The following is a 14,213-nucleotide window of genomic DNA, read 5'->3' on the forward strand; positions in this document are numbered from 1 at the left end:
ATACTCTCCCTAATTCTTAACCACACAGGTGAATTGCTAAAGAGGAGAAATATGCAGAACTAAAATGGAACATCAATTTGTGCACGGTTGTGAAATTCGGAGTCTTTCCTCTTATTTTCCATGTGGAGACTTACAACTGCTGAATATACATATTTTCTTTAGTGATTGACTCCATAAATTAGGTGGCTTTTAGTCTTTGGCAGTTTGTGCCCGTTCAGCCATATACAGTGAAAAAGCTTAGAACCTGCCAGTGAGAAACCATTTCCCTTCTATTTGAAAAACTCAAACGTTTTATTTTGATAGGAAAATCTTGCTAGAACTAGAGGCAAGAAAGGGAGACACAGAAGACAAAGTCAGAAAGTAAACAGGTTAGAGTTTCAAACACGTCCAAATTTGAAACAGGCCCCCAAGTCTTAGGTCCAAAAGATTTTTCACTCAACACACTGAATATTTGGCCATGAAACCCAAGACATTTGAACCTTCATGAAAGAGACTGTGTGTGTCTTTATTTGTGAGCTTTCGCATGTGAGGGACCATCAGTGAGTCTATGCCTCGATATAAAGGAAGGAGGTCCGAGGATACCCGGGGTTGTCAGCATTACCATTTTTCACTACCGTGTTATTTACATTGAACGCAGAAGAAAATTCCGTTTGACCTTTCATAGTAGGAATTAGCATTCGAGATAAAAATACACCCGTATGAGGGCCCAGCAGCCACAGAATTGTTATTTCTTTATTTTATTCTGTTAATATTAAACATACAAAACCAAAAGTCTCTTCTTCTTTTTTCTCAAGCTACTGACTTTTTCTTTCCTGAGTGAATTCAAAGGGAAGAAGCTGTCGGAATCTAGATCTAGACTAAGGACGAGGGACTTAGGGACCTCATAAACATTTGAGGTTTGGCATAAGCTTATTACCTGGGCCAGGGCAGCTTGACTGACTTGTGCCTGAAACAGGAATTAGAAATCCCTTTTCTCTTCTGTTTTTCCACTACAGAAAGTTTCAACAGTCCCATTTGGGGGCAGGGGGAGTCCAGAAAGGGGTAAGCAATGCCTTCAATCATAGTGGATTATTTTCTGATTAATATGTTCTCTTTTATTTTCTGCAGAATGTCTTTTTAGTGCTTATCTTTATTTTGCATCCTTTTCCTTACTTTCTGATTGTGCTACCTGGGGAAAGTTTGCCTTTAGCCTCCTGGGCATACTGTCAGCCGTTCACATTTATGTTTTGAGTATCCTTGTTTATAATTGGGTGTGGTGGTACCAGAGGGGAAGATAACTCTAGAAGGAGCTGTTTGGTGGGAGGAGCCTGGAGATAATCCATCACCATAATAGTTTCTTTGGAACGTGTCAGTGTTCTCGTGTTCCATTGTTTCCCCCTCCCCCAAGTGTGAAGGTTACCTTCTTTCCATGTTCTCCCAGGGTTTCGGCTCCATACTTAAGCCACTTTCCTGAAATCTTTTTCTCCTTACATAGAGCTTAGTTCTTTTCTCACTCCACACAGCTAGCAGTGACCTAAGTAGCGCCCCGTATGAAGTCTCGGGCGATGTGCACTTGGGCTTGACTGACGGGGAGCAAGGAGACATTCCTTGCTTGTTGTTCAGTTGTGGGCCCAACTGAACAACTTTTGTCCTGGAGGCTTTCATGCCATGAAAGAAAAATCAAAGAAGGATTAATAATATTCTAAACCAAACCACACTTAATTTTGTTAAATGTTTCATCCTTTTCCTATGTGTGCAACAAACCAATTACAGACTCAAAGTAAATGAATTGCACATTTTACTGGAGTCATCTTTAGCAGAGGAGCCGCCAGTTGCAGAGAATGCCAGGGGACATACAAAATTGTCTTGCTGCTTTCTTTTTGCTTAAAAATCTACCGGCATTGATACACGCTAACTAAATCGACCCAGGCTTTGTCTGTTTTTTAAATATTTCATTGTTGAGGACAGAGCACATTCTAGTTTTTCATGAAGCTTGATATTTCTGTGTTGGAACAAGCCACACAAGGCTATTTAAATTTAAATTAATCAAAGTTAAGTAAAATAATACTTCAGTTTCTCAGTCACCCTAGCCGCATTTCCAGTGCTCAGTAGCTGCTCGTGGCTAGTGGTTCCCGTATTGGATAGCGTAGATATAGAACACTTCCGTCATTGACAGCACTGCTGGATGTCTCAAGTAGTGTTAAAAAAAAAAAAAAAAAAAAAAAAACCGCCAAAAGCTTTTACTGGTTACGAAATGTTATCTCTTTGTGAAGAATGCTCATTGCATTTGTTTTGAGAATAATAAAATGCTGTGTGTGTATGATGACTTGGAAAGAATCAAAGTGCTTTAGAAAGGAGAGTCCCATTTAGCTGCTGAATGACATGAGATCCTACAAAGAGTGAAGCTGAACACAGCACTTGACTATGCCAGTCCTCCTGGGCTGCTTCTGGTATGACACATCAAAGGGAGCAGAACTTGGGATTTGAAACTGATTGTATCCAAAAGTTTAATAAATTAAGGCTTACTTTTTAATTTTTTTTGGTCGATGATGATATTTTCTTTTCTTTTCTTTTTTTCACTTTTTTATCCCTCTAGTATTTGTAGAACTTTTCAAACCCCACCCTTTATTCTATGAGTCTTTTTTTTAATATCCAATTTTTAAAGGTTACACTCCATTTACAGTTATTACAAAATATTGGCTCTGTTCCCCGTGTTGTACAATGCATCCTGGAGCCTATCTCACACCCAGTAGTTTGTACCTGCCACTCCCCCACCACGGTTTTGCCCCTTTGACCAGACCTTGAAAAGTTAATGGGAATGTTAGTCATCACAGTAAAAAGCTGAGTAATGGCAACTGATTCTGTGCCCCCAAAGCCCTTTAGCTGTAATCTGAGAGGTGAGGAGTCAGGGTGTGCTACTAAAAGCATCCATACAGAGTCTTAAATCCTGTGGTCAGTTGTCCCAAAAGAAGTTGTGATGTCTGAGATTCTATGGTGATGATGATGATTTCTAAGTAAGCCCTGCTCTTGGGCTTGAAGATTTCATTCTGTCTTGAATGTATTCCTATGCCCTTAGATGAACTCTAGGATACAATTAATGTTAAAATTACTTTTTGATCATTTCCTTTTATTCATTTTTAGGAAATATTGAAAATCTAGGGAAAGCAGTATCTTGTCTGTATTTTCTGACGGCTAACTTTCCATATATTTCTAGGCTGAGAGAGAGAATCTGTTAACACAGTGGCAAATAGAGTACACATTTTAGTTCTAAATTCTACATGAAATCAGTTTCTGCAATGGTGAATATGACCATATGCTCTAAAATCTTACTCTTTAAGGTACCAGACTTAAAGGGATATCACTTTGTTTTTTGAGATCAACTAAAGTTCGGTCCTATATTTTGGTACTAGATTTTCTTCTTGCTCTGAATTCTCAACTGTTTACCAAGTAAGTCTAAATGGTCTGTATTCTAGTTAGCATGACTAGACACACAAAACCGTGGAAAGCTCTCCCTGCAGGGCACTGGCTGGTACACACGATGGAGGAGGGAGGTCGCATCGTCAATGCTGTCTACTGTGAGGCCGTGTCTTGGACAGATCCTTAGGTGGCACGTGCTTGTTGATTATCTGAAAGCAGGAGCAGAACATGATGGGATGCGAGAGGGCATCTAGTTCAGTCCATCCTGCTTACCAGAGAGATGAGGAGATGGAGAGTCAGGGACGCTGGGCGACTTGTCAAGTCCCACAGCTGATTGGGGTCAGAGGCTGAAGCAGAACTCACCTCTCCCATCTCGCCCATTCGAGGCTGTTCCATTCAGTCAGCTGAATTCTGCAAAGTTTTAAAAGCTGTGCCGTAGGTCACGGGATACCTAGCGAATACCGCTCAGGCTGGTACTGGCCAAGGTGATTTTTTATAATCTGATTTGCCTTTCATTGGTGTTACCTTGATATAAGAATTCAGCATAAGCCTCTCTGTGGTCATCTCTTCTGTGTGTAAATCTTTGCCACCTTGACTATTAGCATAAAAAGGATGGAATGACTTCTGACTATAGGAAATAAATCACCCCAACTTTTGACAGCAGAGTTAGAAAAAAAAAAGATTAATTGGTTTTATTTAGTGGCTTATTGTTTATTGTGATAGCTATTAAAAATAGATAACCAGAGGCTAATAAATGTTAATGGTCCTTCACTATTAGAAAAATCAATTGTCAGTGGATATAGCATATATTAATATATTATTTTGTTTATAATCTTCAATACATTTAAAAAATTCACCCCTGAGAGAATGATTTCTTGAGGACCCCTTTAAGGTTAATGGTTACTACAAAGAATAAATTTGGCAAAAGGATATTTTCATCTACATATGATTTTAATGGCTTCAAAGCTTTATTTCATGATTGTAATAGAATGCATGTGCAATTTGTCAAGTTTGATAAAGTCCTTACCAAGGACTCTTATATATTTCTTTGAAACTTGTTTGCGGGCAGTTAGATAGATTTCTAAATGTAAGTAATTAAAATTGTATAGTATTGAGTTATTGACCAATCCCAGACTATTAATCAAGCTAAAAAATTCTACAATCAGTGCTCAGTGCGCTGAAGCCTGGTAAAATAATCGTATTTGTGTTCAGTGAGGCAAGTAGCCACAATTAAGCACTTCACTTGACAAATGAGAGGGTACACTTTATTTTGCACGTAATTGAATTGTTGTACATGCTCGGTCACCATTGTTTCCTAGCCCTTCATTTTGGTTTCTGGTCATTGGAGCTTATGCATTTGCTAAAGGTAGAGCAATTAAGTCTGCTTTTGTCATTGGCTTTCTAAACGCAGCCAGAAATGTCTGAGCCACAAACCAAGGCTTCCTGAGCTCTGTTGATATCGCTCATGACAGATTATTAATTTTCTCAAGAAAAATTTTGATAAACAAATTGGAGCCCTGTCAAGGAATGATATGAAATAGCCTCGAATAGGGAAAACTCCCCAGGTTTTATATCACTCACCAGATTCTGCTTAAGTAAGCAGAAGAACTTCTGTAGAGAGGACAGAATTTTAATTTATTTTATGAAAACCAAAAATTGATTTCCTTCTCATGAGCTGAAAAGAATGCGCTCTGATAATCTTGCTAATTATCAGGTATTTGTCACAACTTCCTTCCATTTGCTTTTGCATCCCAGTACTCCTCCTGCAAACATAGTGACATCCTGTCATTTCTGTGCTGCTATAAATCATTGCTTGCTACCAGATTAAACTGGGGAGCCGAAGTTCACGAAAAAAGACCCAGTGGATAGGTTGGGGCGGGGAGAGAGTAAGTAGAAGTCAGGATTTCTTTTACAAAGAAACAAATCTGGGTGCACGCCTGTGTTGGTCTGTGCACTATCAGACAACCCCAAGTTGGGGATGTGCTACAGACAGACCCCAGGACAGTCTAGTATCTATTGAAACACACATGCAGCGTGCTGACTTGTCTGCATCTTTACCTGGGACTTAGAATAAGGTCCAGTCACCCTAGAGTGACCTTGGCATCAAGAGCTTATTTCCTTGGAGGACAGTTTATCCTCACTTTTCTGAACTGACAGAGATCATAACATCTGCTTTCCCTGAGAGGATTATTGTAAAGATTAAACTAGATAATTGATGTTAAAGCCCTTTGAAAAGTTAAAGGGCCACAGAATTACGAGAGACAATTACGTATCTTCTCTTGTACTATTCTGCTTCATCAAGTCTGTACTCTCAACGCTCCAATATTTGCCCGGGGGTGGCTCAAAACAAGAAATAGGAGTTCTTGAAATGGTATGGCTAATACCGGAAAGGAATATTCTTTGGGGAATATGAACGGGTCTCATCAGCTCTGTTAAGTTTGTTCGTGTGGCAACACGTATAGTAATGAGAACCTAGCAGCCCCAGCGCTATGCTTTGTTCCAGAAACTGAGAGAACGTCACCAAAACGTTTTGGCCCTTGCCTCATGATGCTGACGTCTACTGACTGACATGGAACGTAATGACCAGGCAGTGTCTTCGTTTGTTTCAGACCATACCAATGCGGCCACTGCTCCCAGTCCTTTTCCCAGCCTTCAGAACTGAGGAACCACGTGGTCACTCACTCCAGTGACCGGCCTTTCAAATGTGGCTACTGTGGTCGTGCCTTTGCCGGGGCCACCACGCTCAACAACCACATCCGAACCCACACTGGAGAAAAGCCCTTCAAGTAAGTAGCGGCTCGCACTGTACCCCTTCTTTCTCTGAGCCTTTCCCGAGAGCCGGCAGACAAGGTGGCCCCAGCACTGCCTGGCTCAGCCCGCTGGTGGAGAGAGCTGTTTAGAAAGTCAGCGTCCAGGCTGCAGAAGGGCCCCGCTTGTTTAGTGGTCGATGCTGGGAAAATGAAGTCAGGAAATGTATACACTGATCCTGGGTTGAGCTGTGCAACCTTGGACGTGAGATGTTCTTCGTGGTCTGTTTTCTCACCAGTAAAATCAGGAAGTAGGAGTAAGTAATTTTAAGATTCTTTCTGGTTTCTGAGGGTCTGTGCTTCTAGAATTTGAGCTAGGAGGCATGCAGAATGCCATCTCTGGCCATCAGCAAGCAAGTCCCCTGACCATCAGCAAGGTGGCCACAGTCGAGGACAGCTGAATGAATCGTCTCTTGGGAAATGTGAACCCTTTAGGATTCTGATGAACGATTTCCTCCTCTTTTATATTTGTTAAGGGGGGTGTTGAATCTATTATAGCAGCCAATTGGTAGCTTTTCAGCATGCCCTTTGGATCTCAGACTTATCATGTTAATGAAAAAAAGAAAAACCAAACCAAACATAGGGCATGTCTGAGTCCTTGAGGATTCAGGGAATGTGGAAAGAGAACGGAATTCCAAGGGCTTTGGCAAGGTAAGGGCACCTGAGCGAGAGACTATGTTTTCTAGATATAGCACAGTCATGAGAACGGTGGACATCTGAATCCTGCAAGATGGTCTATTCATTCACTCGCTCACTCATTCATTCATTCATGTATATATGTGTTCATTCATTCAGCAAATATTTATTGAACATCTTCTTTTGTACTAGGCACCCTGCTAGACACAAGAGATATAAAGGTGAATGAAACTCAGCCCCCTAGTCTTTGAAGACCTCATAGTTTATGGGGAAGCCCAATTAATAAGCAAGTATTACCACATAGGGTGAAGGGTACAAAAGTGAGAAACAATAAGGCATGTACGTACAGTGTTTCGGGGTAGCACGGAAGTGGAGTAATCAATGCTATCTGGAGAAGATGATGTTTAAGATGTGTTTTGAAAGATGAGTAGGAGTTTTCCAGACATACAAAGGAAAGGAGGCTTTCTGGTAGCCCATGTGGGACATGGAAAGGCTTGGGAGGGTGAGCCAGCTTGTGTGAGTGGTTGGTCATCTCAGAGCAGATTTTACTATCTGTGTGATAGACTCTTTTTTGTTCAACCCTCTTACATCTCTCTTTCTTCATTTGCCATAATGACTTTCCTTGATTAAGGAGGAACAAGAAAAGGGCATGGACAACAGCCTATTTACCTTCTGTAGGACAAGATCAAGCAAGAAAGGAAATGATTCAGGCAGTAGGAGATGAATCCCCTTTCTTGGTCTCAGCCAAGGAGTCTTCCCAGGGTCTCATTACCCATGCTTTTCCCTCTGGACCTGCTGGCGTAGCATGCAGTTGCCATGGTGCTCGGCCTGAGGCTGGGCTCAGCTTGGGGTGGCAGAGTCCTGCTGGTCTGGGTCCTGCCTGCCTCGGTGTCTGCCAGGCGAGGGAGAGGCTCACAAAAGGCTGTCGTCTTTACCCACCTCCCCATGAATTAGTTACCTTTATTCATTATTCTTAACTGTTTTCCATTGTGGTTTAATTTATGATATTAACTAATAATGAAAAGTTTTAATTTTTGTCTGTGTACACAGGTGGGGCTTATTTACTGCATAAAGGCATCTGGCTGAGGGCACTGGATGGGGTCTAAAAATCCAGCCTGCACTACGCCAGCCAAACTGTGCCCTCTGGGGCTGCCATAGCCCCAAGGGGCCCTTTTTCTAAATCCACCCTTAAGGGCCGGGTAGGTTAGCACAGCCCTCGAGTTCCCTATGGCAGGTGTCTGTGTCTGCACAGTGGGCTTTGTCATTTCCCCCAGGCCCTCGGGGGTTCACAGATTCTGGTTTCACCACTGTTCTAGATGTAGAAGATGGCAATGGCACATTCCCCGTGCCTTTGAGCAAGAGAGCCCTTCAAAATCAGAGATGCAGGAGGACTGACAATCCTCCTGGCCCCTTATATTAGAGAGGGTAGCCAGATGGATACAGTGCCAGGAATCAGATTGATTTTTATCTTGTTGCTGTGTAAATAGATTTTAGTAATTAATTGAAGAGGTTTCAGGGTCAGAATGGGAAATAGATTTCTATTAATGTTAAGGTGTTACTTAAGTATAACCTCGTTGACTCCAGTCAGTTTTTTTTCTTTAACATCCTGTTTTTGTCCTGTTTCCAATAGAGGTGCCATTTTAACTTAATTTTAATTCATCAGATTAATATTTGAAGGGCTTTGGTACTTGCATGTTTTTCCTTTCTCAAAGTATTTTTGGGGACCATAACCTAATTTCATCTGGAAAAACAAAAAAGGAAACACCAGAGTTGGTTGGATTAGATTCACTGCGCCTGTTTTAGTTCCTCCTGCTTCTTCTCATATTAAGATAGCCATATGCTGTAGGGTTTGTTTTTTTAATTTATCAAATGTTAAACATATTGCCAGGGGAGAACTGAGTGTACGCTTATTTTATAAGTGCAAGATTTAAACGTCTTCTAGGAAATGGAAAGCTAAATCCTTCAGGGTATACAACCAGATCATTCAGGATTGAACTACCCCAAGGGAATTTTGGGAATCTTCCAACCATAGCTCATGGATATCCATCCCATGGACATTTGTAAATATTATGAGGATATCCTTTTACAAGCCTATAAAACAAACATTCAAAAAAAGTTTGTTGCAGATTAGTCAATAAAATGGATTTTGCCACAATGGTTAATTTTACTACTTCAACTAATGGGTATTGGCTGAAACAATGTTGCAAAGAAAGAAAAGAATCTTGTAAAGATACACAACCCATAACCCCAAATGGCTCAGTCCCCACATTGTCCTACCCACCCAGGGCCTGGGATGCCTTCGCAAGATTCTTAGGGCCCAGGCCACAACAGGGGAAAGCCTTTTCTAGCTTCTAAAATCTTCTGCTGAAAAGTGATTTTTCAAGACGGATCAAGATTATTGCCATACAAGAAGCCTGGAGAAGATTTGGCAGTAAGAGATGAGAGTTTCACTCCAGGCTTTGTCTCACAATCTGATTGGCTGAAATGCCACTGAAAGACTCCATCCCCCATGCTCTAGGTAGATCATGGGTTTGTCAGCAGCTAACCTAGGCTGTGGATGCAGAATTTATAAGGTGAAGGAGATCATAGGAAAAGCACATATCAAAGGATCATATTGAAGTTTGTACTTTCCGTTTGTACTGTGAGACTGGAAGTTGTGGAGAACAAGGGACAAAATCAAGACATCATTTCATCTCACAGCAATTGCCAAGCACTTTATCGAAAAGAGGAAAGAAGGAAGGAGGGAAGGAAGGAAGTTGTCAGTCTCAAACTTACTCTTTACAGTGAGAACCCCTCCTCCTTCTCTGTTACTAAACATAATCTCTCAAGATCTCGGAGAGGCCGCTCTGCCCGGGGTCCATGTGAGCTGCTTGATGCCTGGGCCCTGCGCCTGGGAAGACCAGGACTTTCCACAGGAGAGTTTCTTTTCTTCCTCTTCATTAGAAGCAGGGGAAATACCACTAAGTTTTTGCCTTAAGTGAAGACAGTTTGGCTTAGTATAAAAAATAATCAAAGGATATTCCAAAGAGCATCTGATATTTTAACAAGATCTAGGCAAAATCAAAGCAAACCAAAAAAACACATCAGTAAAATGCATTAAGCACATCATACGTACGAAGCAATTTGGTTTAATTCAGGAAATATTTGGTGACAGGCTATAGAGGACCAGAAAGAAAGCTTCCTGTAGGTTTTCTGTGAACAGAACTTGACATCGTTTTGCACATCTGTCAGTTTCAGATGACAACTGTTAAGCTCCCTCTGTACCTATAAGCCAGTCAACTATCACATTAAGTAAAGAATGATCTCAAATCTAAAAGGAACTCAAGTCTAATTAAGGTGCCCACACTGGCAGAAAGTTGGGGAATTTCTCTTTGCTGCGATATTTGGATGGCTTTCCACTTCACTGTTCCTGCAATGTTTCCTTAAAGGCTGTGACGTCAGCACTGAGAGGAAGACCCTGGGTGCCAGAGCAGTTTTAGTCTCCTGGATCATTACCCGCATCTTTCTTTCTTTCTCATTCTGCTAAACCACATGAAATCCAGGCTTGGAGGTGCCCATGGCCAGTCACTTGGCTGGGATTGTAGTTCAGGGTTAATTCAGTGCCAACACAGCTGAAGTCCAACTCTGACCCGCCCGAACCTAAGTATTTGCATTGAGTCTGTCCTTCTGATGTGTTCCATTAAGCCATGTAAATGATTTGTGAAGGGATTTTTGTTCTAAAATTAAAGATGATGAACATAAAACTGAGGCTCTCCCCTTATTTAAAAATATTTTTATGTCAAGTTCTCTTTACATCCTTAATTATACAAATTACATTCTTATAATTACCAACACACATAGGTGTTATTTCTAGTAGCCCACTTTCCTCAAGAAGGGGAAATTCCTAGGAACAGGACCCAAGTTAAGGTAATTTTCTACACATCTGCATGTGTTTTTACTCACAGTTGGTGAGCAGATGGCCCTAGAGATGATTTTTCAGTGATGATCTCAGGAGAGCCCTATAGACTTAGTACATTTCCTGACTATGACAGCACATGGTTCCATGAGTGTAAATATCTGTGAGGCAGTTAGGCAAACACAGGAGAAAAATGTTAACTCCCCTCTTACTGTCTCTGCCCAATCTGGGTGTTTAATATTACATGTAGACATACACATTTGCCTTATACGAAGCACTACACTTCCCACTTCTGAATTCTTTATATTCTGATACACAAGATCAAAGGTGCAAAAACATGACCTAGGTAACTAGTCTTAACTTATAATTTTTGAAACTATTCTGCTGTCGTTGAAATTGATTCTAGAGCTTCAAAATTTTAAAAAAGGAATATAATAATTTGAAAGTTTGTCAAGCAGTGAAAGGTAGTATATTTTGACACACTAATCTAGGAACTAATCAGTTTTCTAATAAACAATCAGCAATTCACTAGCATGTCATCAGCACTTCAGGAGCTCTGGAGAGGGGATGAGCTGCCCATGGATGTTAATGAATACACCAAAAATCATTAGCTGATCAATACTTCTGAGTTATTTTCATTGAGCTGATAGGTCTGATACATTAAAGCTGACATTATACATTTGTCAAGATCACAGTGCAGTTTTTAACAGTGGAACAGGCTGCTAAAAATATCCCCTGAAAGACAATGAGAGAAACACAACTGCCTCATGCTGACACGTTCAGCTGGTGCAGGAGCCCTGAAAAATCCAAGCGTGATAGTCAAGCTCCAGCCTCCCAACGGTAAAACATACGCAAGACTCCCTAGTTGGGATAGATGTGTTTTATTTTTATAGGTAGTTATTTCCCTGGCAAGGCACTTTGTATACTTTACTCAAAAGGAAAAAGACAAGGCTGCCTACCGGGTAGTGGGGCACGTGGCATCTGATTGGGCGTGTGCGGAGTTTCTTCTGATGGCTTTACCACAGCCCTACTAGTGCAGGGACCTGAGGCCGAAGGTTGCACTATTTAAAAGAAGAACAACTGTCTGCAGCTCTCCTGAATATCTTTTCCTTTTAAGGTTTCAGGAGAGGACATTAGGGGGAGCGCTGAGGTGGTTGCCGTGCCCTGATGGGTGCTTGGCCAGTGCTCCAGGCGGCCCAGACAAGTGGAATAGTGACAGGGAAGCCACTGTCCGTGCCCAGCCTGCTGCAGCAATGTGTGTGTGTGCGTGTGTGTGTGTGTGTGTGTGTGTGTGTGTGTTTTGAAGGTTGTGTAGCCATCAGGCTAGTCGGTGTGTGTTACAGGGAAGATGGCTTAGGCCCAGGGTCTCTAGGTTAGCTTTTTTTTTTTAAGTTAAGGAGAGGAGGAGATATTCCTGAGGTGCGATGCCCGTTTTCTCCTTATCAGACACACCAACCCTTAATTACGGCCCACGTGTACATTCTTATTGCTGTACCTTGTAGAGGTGAATTTGAAGCACACAAAACATTGGTTGATTTCGGGTTTTTCTGAGTCCCCTATCCCAATGCAAACATTTTTTAACCCTAACTTTGTTGGAGCTGTGATACTCTAGCTTTTGCCCCAAAGCGGTCACCCACACCCACCCGCCACAGTCACTGAAAACGAATGCACTGCTTCTTCCAGTTTCCGAATTCAAAGACGATGGCTCTCTGGCTGCTGTGCTGAGGGGAGTAGAATTCCCGATTTTAAATTAGCAGCAGGTGAAATTGTATTTGCCATCAATTTCTCTTTGGGGTTACGGAGCAGAAAACTGCAGACAAGCTGCTGCTTTGATGGCTCACTCCTAAAAATCTCTTTTTGTTCTTCATCTATTTGAACTGACAGTGATCAGAGCTGCAGCAGGACAGGGCTCTCTGGAGAAATCACCTTCCCTCTGCCTATTGACAGATCCCTCTGTTCTGCGTCAGCCGGGCTTTGTCCCATCACAGGCATCCAGGCCTTGGAAGGAGCCACCAATTAAACCTCTTGAGCCGGTAAAATCTGAAGCCACTTTGGAGTGTCTGTTCTGATTAGGCAGGATGAGAGGAAGTCCATCAACCTGCAGGCCCCGCTCCCTGGTCTCAATTTTCTCTCTTGCCTCCACCAGGTGCGAGAGGTGTGAGAGGAGCTTCACGCAGGCCACCCAGCTGAGCCGACACCAGCGGATGCCCAATGAGTGCAAGCCAATAACCGAGAGCCCAGAATCAATCGAAGTGGATTAACTGATTGACTGGTTGGAATTAAACTTCAAGGAAAGTCATGATTAAATGTCACGGACACTTAAGCGAAACCAAAGATTTCCTCTGAGCAACTTTCAATCAGTCCCGGAAAACCAAAAGCAGTAATAAAATAAGTAAGACGTTAAGAGATATTGATCCTGGCGTGGAAGTCAGACCAGGAGAGAGATTATTTATTTATGACTAGGGATGAGACTCATTTCAGTGGACAACTCACCTGGGATGGCTCACATTTCCAGTCCCACCGTGTATTTGCTTTGTTTCTAAAAAAGCTTTTTTAAACTGTTATTTAATACCAAAGGGAGGAATCAGATGGGTTCTTCTGCCCACAGTTGTGACTCAGAATGCACAGGGACTTGTTTCTCGTTGCACCTTTTTTAGTAGCATGATTCAAGGGGACCCACTGTACAGCCCTCTTCCTGCTGTCTCAGTTTGGCCTGGCCTGCCTCAGGCTGCCCAGCAGGGACCACAGATTCGGGAGCCAGAGCCTTCGCTGAGTCCAGGCCATCTTCAGCCCCACGGGTGCTCCATTTCTGTGTTTTCCACACTTAACTATTTCTCATGCACTTTTCTCACGGCTCCTTCCGTCCAGCAGCCTGGTCTTGATGCAGAAGAGCCTGGAAGTGGAAGAAGATGGTTTAAAATTCAAGATTCAAGGGGAAAAAAAAAAAAAATGGGGACTTCCTGTGTCCTGTCAAGATTTCAAAAACATTTAAAATGTACGGAGCTTCATAATACAGTATATTGTTCTGAAGCAGCTAGTGAGAAAATTTTGTTTTCAATAACGTTTTAGCTTAAAAAAAAAAAAACAAACACGAAAATAAAGTTCTTCAGTATGAGGCTGAATATAAGGTATTAGACTTCCAGTAATTTTTTGTTGTGTCTATGAAAGTGTTGAATATGTGAGCAAAAACAGTACCAAGCCCCACTGTCAAGACCATTCTAGGCACTTTCATCTTCCTTCCTCGTACCTCCAGGGGAAGCCTGGGAGGCCCTCCTGAGTGTGGGGCATTTCTGCAAAAATAGGTGAAAATAGCCCAGACAAGGAAACCTTGAGAGGAGGGGCCACGGAGAGGTTGTGGTTAGAAAAGACCGCCCTGAACAGCTAATTTTATCAAGAGGAGTTACCTTCTCATCCCCTCTGGCCCTTGATAATATTCTTCTTTCAACACTGATCCACTGAAAGAGAAAGGAGTATGTACA

General features: G+C 42.0%; 1 protein-coding gene across 1 annotated transcript in view; it reads left to right on the plus strand.

Moving 5' to 3' along the window:
- Positions 1-13,819, plus strand: part of PRDM6 (PR/SET domain 6) — a 99,049-nt gene extending 85,230 nt beyond the window's left edge. Inside the window, exons 7-8 of the mRNA XM_036847930.1 lie at positions 6,006-6,182; positions 12,881-13,819. Of these exons, the coding sequence (XP_036703825.1) occupies positions 6,006-6,182; positions 12,881-12,995 (292 nt within the window). The 3' untranslated portion in view covers positions 12,996-13,819. The remainder of the gene's footprint in view (positions 1-6,005; positions 6,183-12,880) is intronic.
- The last annotated feature ends 394 nt before the right edge of the window (positions 13,820-14,213 follow it).

Source organism: Balaenoptera musculus, chromosome 3, assembly GCF_009873245.2.
Source record: "Balaenoptera musculus isolate JJ_BM4_2016_0621 chromosome 3, mBalMus1.pri.v3, whole genome shotgun sequence".
NCBI lineage: Eukaryota > Metazoa > Chordata > Mammalia > Artiodactyla > Balaenopteridae > Balaenoptera > Balaenoptera musculus.